Here is a 9,728-nt window from a genome sequence, read left to right as displayed (position 1 = left end):
ATCGAAGTGACCAAGCACCGTCTCTCTCTCCGGCGCGGGACGATTCTCATCTCGACCACACATGGACACGGTAACTGAAATGTCCTGATTTGTTTTTTTAGTATATTTAGAAATAACTTTTCTGTATTTGATTTCTTGAATCTTAATACACTCACTCACTCACTCCACTGGGCTGTGAAAAATTATAGATTTACTTGGGATTTTCTAGTGATGTTTATACATAATAAGTTTATGGTTGTCATAGCTCATTCTTTTATAATTTGTGCAGAGTTTTGATCAAAAGAAGAATGGAAGATTCAGATTAGATGATTTCATATCTCTTTGTATATTTTTGCAGTCAGCTCGGTAAGTTTTTCTCGACAGAAATACATGTTTTTTCTCGGAATAAAGAACAAAAGTTTTATGTGCTTAGAATGAATTTTATACACACAATCGATATGTCTCTCAGCATTGTATACATATTTTGTTCCACACTCTTAATCATATAAAGGCGTTTGGCTTCAAGTGAAACTCTTGAACATGTATAATTTATCATCTACACCAGTTCAAAATGGTCATAAGCTCATAACGGAGGCTTACTCATTTTCTGCTGTTGTTTTGCTCGTTGCAGTAATATGTTTGATTCATTTGATACTGCTAAGCAGGGCCGGGTGACTCTTGATCTCAACCAATTTGTATATTGCAGTGAGTATTTTTTTTTTAATCTTTTTTTAACAGTATAGTCCAAATAACACATGGGATTTTATTGCTTATTTATGTTATGTGAAGAAAAAAAACGAATTGAAGATAAATCATCATGTTGATAGCATTCTTTTCTGTTCAGCTGCCAATTGTAGGATAAAATATATTGAAAGCAAAAGATAAGGCCAAAAATAATATCATTATTTGACTTTAGGCTTTAATTAACATGTTAATGTGACACTTGATTTAGTTATTCACTTCCCCTGTTGTCCCACATATGGAGAGCATAATTTGTTTTGGTCTGAACTCATATCATCAAATTAATTGAATTATATTTGCATCAACTTCTCATTAGCCAGTTTTTCTTTCTAGGTTTTTTTTTTTGGAAAAAAAAACAGAATATTCTCAATGGGATCTTATAATTCACAGCTAAGAAGTATAGAACATCACACAAACCAAACTCAAACCAATTGTTTTATCACCTTCCCCTTCTAGTAGTTTTGTGAACATTTGGTTTAGCTCAACCATTCATTGATATCACAGATGGCAATATAAATAAGCATATAGAGTTAGAGGTTAACGTCAAGGCAACTAATCACACAAGCAAGGTTTCCTTACATTCTCAAATTTTCTCATTACTTCTCTGTATACATCTATAACCATGGCTTCTGTGTTTCAAGAGTTCCAGATAAGAAATTTCTTTGACGGTTTTTGTAGAGTTCAAACAAAGTAGCTTTAATGACAGTAGATGTTCTTAAAGGCCATTTGGCAGTTTATGTTGTAGACGAGTCATAAAAACTAGAATCAGTCTCTTTTGTAATCTTGCTCATTAGGCTACTGACATCACTGAATTTCCAATCAGCCAAGTAACCAGGCCTTGAAATTGCAGTGCTCACATCACTGTCTCCTGAGATCATTGCCATCACTCTTGACATAGATGGACGCAATGTTGGTGAGGTTTGGCCTGCCACTAACAAGCTCTAGAGCCACAACTCCAAAGGCAAAGATATCAGTTTTCTCTGTAAGGTGACCACGCATGGCATATTCTGGTGCAAGATAACCAATTGTTCCAGCAACAGGAGTACTTATATGAGTTTGTTTATCATCATAAAGTTTAGCCAAACCAAAATCTGATATTTTGGGAATGAGATTATAGTCAATGATGAAGAAGAAAGCCTTACTGTATGGAATAGTTCTGAGTCTAAAGTATTTGTGAATTGAGATACTATATTATTTGTATAGCTAGAATTAATGTTATTTGCTGCTGGTCACAAAATGTGTAGCTGCACCCAAAACCTCATCATCTTTTCATACTCAATTCCATCTAAAGACTTAATTCGAATACCACTAGAGTTAATCCCGAAGCTAGAATACGTGGATTTTTGCTGAAATTAATATCTTTGCTGAATTTTCATTCAGTTCTTTTATAAATATCAAGCTAGTAAACCTGCACTTTTGCTAATTGATTTTTTAATTATTAAATTATAAATATTTTAAAACAGCTATTTTGTTACTTGAAAATGTTGTTTTTTGTAAATCATACTATGTATAGTGCTTTGATTCCATGATATAGTATGATGTTAGACCCCCAATCCGTTTTACCTTCTCTAGGAGGAGGACCACTTAATTTGCCTAGAAATAAATCAATAATTTTACATAAACATTTGCGGTAGCTGTTTATTTCTCTATCGATTCCTCTAATTATGTATGTGGGACACACAATATCTCTTTTTCTAAATTTGTAAGTAAAGACATATTCTAGTTTCGTTCATAATAAGTAAATTTTTTTTTTGATTTCTCTTTTGATTTCTATTTTTTCATTCTTAACTTTTTTTGCTTTGTTCATTTTGAAATCAAATCGTCTTCTACGCCTTTCCACTTCTCATAACCAAATCGGCTTTGTCTTCTTCTCTCCTGTGACTCACTCTTTTGATCTGTAAGTTACTAAGTAGAGGGCTTAATTACGCCATACATAACTTATCTCTGTAAAGGCCTTAGTTCTCCATATTTATGAGTTTTTCATTTCTCTCAATGTTTTTGAATTTCTTTTTAGCTAGAATTACATTTTTATGCTTTATGGGTTGTAAGGATTTTGGGGTTTTTGAGTTATGTTTGTTTGCAAATTATGTTTTCTAAAATTTTTGTATAACTTTCAAATCTGATTTTTTTTTAGTTTTGATTGATTTTGAATGTGTAAATATGAGCATGATTGAATTCTTGTTGTTTTTATTGTTGATCATTATTTTCAATCAGAATTTAATTGTAATATGAATTTCTTGTAGTGCTTTGAGGTTTTGGGCTTGGTCTGGGTGGCTCTGTGATTTTTGAATTAGGCTTGGCGGCTTTAACACTTTTGGAATTTAGCCTTGGAAGCCTTGAGGTAACATTTTTATGATTTATAGTGATATCAAATCCTTACTAATCTGAAAGTTTGATGATGAATCATTGTCCTGAGGCACTTTTTGGTGCTTTGTTTATAGTTTTTGTGATTGGTTGTTTATGCATTTGAATTTGTCTATGCTATTTCTTTTGTATTTTGTCTTTGGTACTTTGTTTATGAGTTGTTGTTATTGGCTTTCCCTTTGTTGTTTATGTACTAAGATTGATTAAAAGTCTAGTTTCTTTGGAAGAGACTACAAAATAATAAAATAAAAAATCAGTAAATTAACACTATTTAATAAGCTTACTGTCATTTTCTATTGGTACTTAGTTTAGAGTTCAAAGACAAACTGTTATGGTTTATTTGCTTTGTGAAATATTAATAATTCATGTGGAAGAAGAAAAATTAAAGCCCCTTGTTTACTGGGGTGGAAAGAATCTTTAAAGCCTCCTCCTGGGCAGTAGTAGTAACCTTTGAATATGTACAAAAATATGTGCACCACATATATATACATACATATATTTATATGTTTTTATATAGTGACAATAGTTCTTTCAATTCAATATTGTTTTTTAAAAAAAAAAAAAGAAAGAATTAATAATAAAGATGCATTCATGAATCCTTGTCAGATAGATCAAATCCCATGTTACTAAATTGAACCTCCCCAAAAAATGCAATGTCCATGAGAGGTGCTTGTCTAGCAGCAACTTCCATGATTCTCAGTTTAGCTGCCCCAATTAGCTTAATCATAACAATTTTCATTGTTTTCCTCATCCTTTTTAGCCTCGCCATTTTCATTTCACTTCCCCCAAATCAATCTCCCACTCTCTCTTCTTTCTTATTTTCCTAATTCATTTATAATAATCTACAAAAGAGAAAAATCTTTAATATTTACCATCCTTTCTTATTCTTTTTCTTGCTCTTGTTCTCCTCTGTGTTCTTTCTAGAATTTGGGTTCATCATCAGCTCTACCAACTACAACAAGGGATCCCATTTTGTTGGTTCATGGATCGTCATTGGATAAATATACCAAATAAACTTTCAGCAGAATATGCTGCTGGAATGAATGAATTCATTAGTGTTGCAAGACACTCCATGGACTCCAATGGGATGGTTCTATGCCCTTGTTGTCGATGCGTGAATAAGAAATCACAATACATGCATGTGATAAAGTTGCACTTGATCACTCATGGATTTCTTAGTACTTACACAAGGTGGTATCACCATGGTGAGCAAGTAGAGGAAGTAGAAGATGATGGATTATTTGATACTGAGGATAATGTCGAAGATATTGATCAGAGTGATGATTTGGCGGCAGGTCTTCATGATGCTATTGGTAGTAAGTATTTTGACATTGGTCCAACTAGTGACTTCAATGATGAATCTCCACTTAATGTGGATGACAAGTATGATGCATTGTTTGAGTCCCTTCATAAGCCTTTGTACAATAATTGTAAAGGTTTCTCTGTCTTAAGCGCGACGGTGAAGTTGATGAATCTCAAAGTGCTTAACAAATGGACAGATAAATCATTCGACGGTCTTTTGGAGTGTTTGAGAGAGATATTGCCCGAGGGTAATCAGTGCCCAGGGAATTATTACCAGACGAGGAAGCTTCTTTGTGAGGTGGGCTTAGGCTATGAGCAAATTGATGTTTGTCAATACGATTGTGCATTGTTTTATGGTGAGAATGCAAATGCAGTGTCATGTCCTGTATGCAAGTCTAGTCGTTATGTACGAAATCAAATCCCACATAAACGACTTAGATGGTTCCCAATCAAGGCACGACTTAAGAGAATGTTTAGTTCGAAGCACACTTCTAAAGATATGCGATGGCATAAAGAGGTACGAAAAAATGAAGCTGGGATTTTACGTCATCCTGCTGATGGGGATGCTTGGAAGCATTTCGACAATGTGTATCCTGACTTTGCAGCTGATTCTAGGAGTGTACGAATGGGGTTGACGTCAGATGGGTTTAACCCTTTCTCTAATATGACATCAACCTATAGTTTGTGGCCAGTGATATTAATTCCGTACAATATGCCACCTTGGGCTTCTCCTAATGGAACAAACTATCTCATGTCTTTGTTAATTCCAGGCCCTAAATCTCCTGGAAAAGATTATGATGTGTTCTTGAGGTCATTAATTGAAGAGCTTAAAGAGTTATGGGATGGAGTCAATGCATATGATTTGTATGGTCAATGCATGTTTAAACTTGGAGCTGCAATCTTGTGGACAATTAGTGATTTTCCTGCTTATGCATACTTGTCTGGGTGGAGCACTGCTGGTAAATTAGCATGTCCTGTTTGTCTTGAAGATACAAGATCTAGAAGAATAACTGACAAACAATGTTTCATGGGACATCGATGTTATTTGAAAAGAAACCATTCTTGGAGAAAAAGTAAAGAATATGATGGATCTACTGAATTACGTGGCCCTCCTAGAACTTTTACTGGTGACGACATTTTAAAGCAATTGGATGAAATTCCTATTCATACCCCTGGTAAAGCACCAAGTAATTCTTCTAGAAAACGTAAGCGTGGAGAGAAAGAGCTGCATTGGTGTAAAAGAAGTGTTTTGTTTGAATTGCCATACTGGTCAAAGCTCTTGCTGCGTCACAATCTTGATGTGATGCATATAGAGAAAAATGTATGTGATAACATTATTGGAACACTTTTAGACATTGAAGGTAAATCGAAAGACACTTTAAAAGCTCGTAAGGATTTACAAAATCTTAATATTCGTGAAGAGCTTTGGCTGAAGAAGGACCTATCTAATAACAAGCTTGAAAAACCTTATGCTAGTTACACTTTGACGAGAGAAGAATGCAAAGATTTTTGTAAATTCATTCAAAGTGTTAGATTACCGGATGGATATGCTTCGAATATTAGTCGATGTGTAACAGATAATGACAAACTAGGAGGAATGAAAACTCATGATTGTCATGTTTTACTTCATAAGATATTACCAGCTGCATTACTTCCTTTTCTGACAGACAACATTCGTGGTACTTTGATTGAACTCTGCCAATTCTTTCAAAAAATTTGTGCAAAAACATTACAAATTTCTGACATAGAAGAATTGAGAGATGGAATTGTAATAATTTTGTGCAAGTTGGAAAAGATATTTCCCCCATCATTTTTTACCATAATGGTTCATCTTTGTGTTCACCTACCCGATCAAGTGTTATTAGGTGGTCCAGTTGCTTCGAGATGGATGTTTGGGACAGAACGCCATATGGGTTTATACAAGAAATATGTGAGAAACATGTCTCGGCCTGATGGTTCAATAGCAGAAGCTTTTGTTGTAGATGAAGCTGTAACTTTCTTGTCAAGATATGTTTCTAACATAGAGACAAGATTCACAAGACCCGAGCGTAATTGGGATATACCTTCTCCAAATCATAAGTTAGATGTTTTCAACTCCAATGTTCGTCCATTAGGGGCATCTACTATCAAATTGCTTCAAAATTGGAGACAAGTCGTTCAATGGTATATATTGAACAATTCTGTAGATGATATCCAACATTTTATCGAGTAAGTAACAATTTCTTTTATTCTTCTAAATTATCTCAACAAAATATCATTTACTTATTCATATAAATGAATTTGAATGTAGTGATCATATAAAGTTGTTGGAAGAAAAAGGTCTTTCAGATTCAGAAGTTGCCTTAGAGCACAAAGAACAATTTCCTTCTTGGTTTAAGAATAAAGTAAGAGATTATCATTAATGGTTTCTTAGTAAATTCTTAAGTTGTGACATCATTCATCATAATTCAAATTCTTTCATACTACAGGTGTCTCAAATGCGAGTTCAAAAATCACCTCTTGCCAATGATGATTTGTACTCTTTATCTCAAGGTCCACTTGAACGGTACAACACCTACTAAAGTTGTATTGTAAATGGTGTTCGATTTCGATGTAAAGAGCGTGACGATACTCTTAAGACACAATGTTCTGGAATTTGCACTGAAGGTGATCATGACAATATTAATATCCTATACTATGGTGCCTTGATTGAGATTTTGCAGTTGTCATTCGTTTTAGATCGGAAGGTGTTCTTATTTCGTTGCAAGTGGTATAACTCTAATCCAAAAGGTAGATCAATTGTTGTGGAACATTATTTGACTTCCATCAATACATCTACTGATTGGTATTCTAATGAACCATTTATCTTGGCAACTCAAGCACAACAAGTTTTCTATTTGCTTGATATGAAGCGTGGTTCAAATTGGCGGATTGTTCAAAAAGTAAATCATCGATCTATTTATGACATTCCTGAAATTATGGAAGAGACAGTAAATAATGATGTGTTTCAAGAAGAAGAATCATTTCAATTGCCACCTTTTCAACCAACTGAGGATTTCATTGAAAGTTCGTCTTTAGTTCGATTAGATGTTCCTTCTGTAACTCTTTCAGACCAACTTGTTGTTGATTTATTTTTAAACCAAAATCAAAATGTTGACAAGGATAGTGACTTAGATGAAGATTTTGATGAAGGAAATATATTCTCTAATAATGAAACATTTCTCTCAAGTGATGACACCAAAAGTTATACAGAATCAGAATGTGATGATGATGCAGATTCTTAATTCATAGTTAGTCATCTTGTCATTGATCAGTTAGTGCCTCGTGAAATTTGTCTACAAATGTTCTTCCCCAACTAGCCAACTAGCCAAGCGCCCTATACACAAACAGAAATACAAGTACAGAAACTAAGGTTTGCAAAATCTGAGATGAAACAAGATATCCAGATTTTTAATTCATAGTTAGTTTCTTAATATTTGTAAATATTTATTTACTAATCATTTTCTTTGTTTTATTTCACAGAATTTTAGTCATGGCATCTGGTCGTCGCACCACTCGATCTACTGCTCAAAGTCAACAAGTTGAACCAGTCATTGATCCTCTTGCTCCACCTTCACAAGTTGTTCGCACTACTCGGTCGAGAATAGAGAATCAATAAGTTGAACCAGTCATTGATCCTCCTGCTCCACCTACACAAGTTATTCGCACTACTCGGTCAAGTTTAGAGAATCAACAAGTTTGTCGCACCACTCGATCTACGGTACTCAGTCAACGACCTAGAACCACCGCACAATCTAATGTAGAGAGAGAACACCCTCAAGGCTCCACACACCCTACTGTACAGGGTGAACAAGTCAATGTGACGACCCATTTTGATACCGAAGATGATAATCAATCTTCCCAAGTTCCATCAAGTAAATTTAATGTCTTTCATGTTCATTTCTTTAAATTTCTATTTATTTTAATTAAGATTATATTGTATTGTAGGACAAACATCTTCCTTTAAGCCACGTGGAGTTACTCGCGGCTTGACAACTACAACTATAGCTAAGGCATCATCAACTGGAAAGTTGTTAGTGACTTTTAATGCAGAGTGTCGTCAACCAATTTGTACTAATGCTGAGAAATTTAATAATGAGATTGGATTCATTATTCGGAATCATGGTACATTTCATTATAAAGAGTGGAGAATGGTCCCAGAAGATGTGAGAGCTCCATTGCGACACTATCTTTTGGTAAGTCATTTCACAATATTACATTTATATTTGTGATATTTATAATTAATATTTTTTTATGTTATAGGAACATTTTGACATCAACTTGAATGATGAGACAACTAAAAAATGCATTGATGAGCAAATGAGAAAAGCTTGGAAGGGTCATAAGTACAAGCTGCACTTATATTTCAAAGAAATTGGAGGAGAAAATGATCTTGAGATGGCCAAGAGCAAACGTCATCCAGACTTAAAAGAAGAACATCAAGAAGATTGGATGATTTTGTGTGATCGTTGGTGTTCTCCTGAATTTAAGGTAACATTTTTTAGTATTTTGTTTTGTCTTTGATTTACAGATTTTATTGTTAAACTGTTCAATAAAGTTTGTAATAAATAGACATTGTGTTGTTCAAAAGAAAATGTTGTGTAAAAATTTTTCTAATAAATTTTATTTGGATTTATTTCTTTAGGAAAGAGCATTAAAGAATACTACCAATCGATAAAAGAGGAAACGGGAGTCGAAAAATGGTTCAGTCTCCACACCACGACATCACATTCGACGTGGAATGGTGTTAACTTCTCCTACCGGTCAAATTGAGACATGGCGTCTAAAACATTATGATGCTGAGAAAGGGTGGACTGGAATAGAGCTCGGGCCATTATATGTAAGTAATTTAAATTTTTATTTATTATATTTGTTATATTTCTTACTAATAATTAATTAAATATAATATTAGGATAAAATGATGGAGTTAAGGGGTCAACATCCTCCAGAAGAACTGTCTGATAAAGAGATTATGGAGCGTGTACTTGGACGTGATTCGGTATACTTGCGAGGGTGGGGGCGGTCTCCTAGTGTCACAACTTCTACTTCACATCGTGAAAATATTGTGGGTAATCAACCAACTTATGAAGAGTTACTTGAACGACTTAATGATACAACTTCCCGCCTTAATGCTACTAACGAACAACTTAGTGTAGTTGTGGATATACTTCGTCATAACAATTTGATGGCACCACCTCCAACAGACCAAGCTTCAGATGCAAATTTAAGAGAGTCGCCATCTATTTCAGTTCGGGAGTCACAAGATGATTCTTAGTTTATTTACATTAATTTACTAAAGAATGAACTTTATGAAGTTTTTTTTT

At 34.2% G+C, this 9,728-nt stretch overlaps 2 protein-coding genes and 1 long non-coding RNA gene across 4 annotated transcripts; all 3 read left to right on the top strand.

Annotated features, from left to right (window-relative positions):
- Positions 1-242: 242 nt before the first annotated feature.
- Positions 243-3,062, top strand: LOC133799281 (uncharacterized). Of its 2 annotated transcripts, none has more exons than XR_009876404.1 (3): positions 243-345; positions 611-684; positions 2,964-3,062. It is a non-coding gene; the product is annotated as an uncharacterized LOC133799281 (long non-coding RNA). The 2 variants fall into 2 exon arrangements; XR_009876403.1 differs by lacking the exon at positions 2,964-3,062 and adding an exon at positions 824-840.
- A 1,004-nt stretch (positions 3,063-4,066) lies between these two features.
- On the top strand, positions 4,067-7,649 carry LOC133800100 (uncharacterized). The gene is made up of 4 exons (XM_062238073.1): positions 4,067-6,594; positions 6,677-6,770; positions 6,855-6,918; positions 7,033-7,649. The coding sequence occupies exons 1-4, from the start codon at positions 4,067-4,069 to the stop codon at positions 7,647-7,649; spliced, it is 3,303 nt and encodes a 1,100-aa protein (XP_062094057.1).
- Positions 7,650-7,897: 248 nt separating this feature from the next.
- Positions 7,898-9,245, top strand: LOC133800099 (uncharacterized). Its single transcript, XM_062238072.1, has 4 exons — positions 7,898-7,937; positions 8,353-8,600; positions 8,668-8,895; positions 9,050-9,245. The coding sequence occupies exons 1-4, from the start codon at positions 7,898-7,900 to the stop codon at positions 9,080-9,082; spliced, it is 549 nt and encodes a 182-aa protein (XP_062094056.1). The 3' UTR covers positions 9,083-9,245.
- Positions 9,246-9,728: the final 483 nt, after the last annotated feature.

This window comes from Humulus lupulus, chromosome 9 (genome assembly GCF_963169125.1).
Source record: "Humulus lupulus chromosome 9, drHumLupu1.1, whole genome shotgun sequence".
Lineage (NCBI taxonomy): Eukaryota > Viridiplantae > Streptophyta > Magnoliopsida > Rosales > Cannabaceae > Humulus > Humulus lupulus.
The sequence above is the reverse complement of the archived record's forward strand: the minus strand, read 5'-3'. Positions and strand labels throughout refer to the sequence as shown.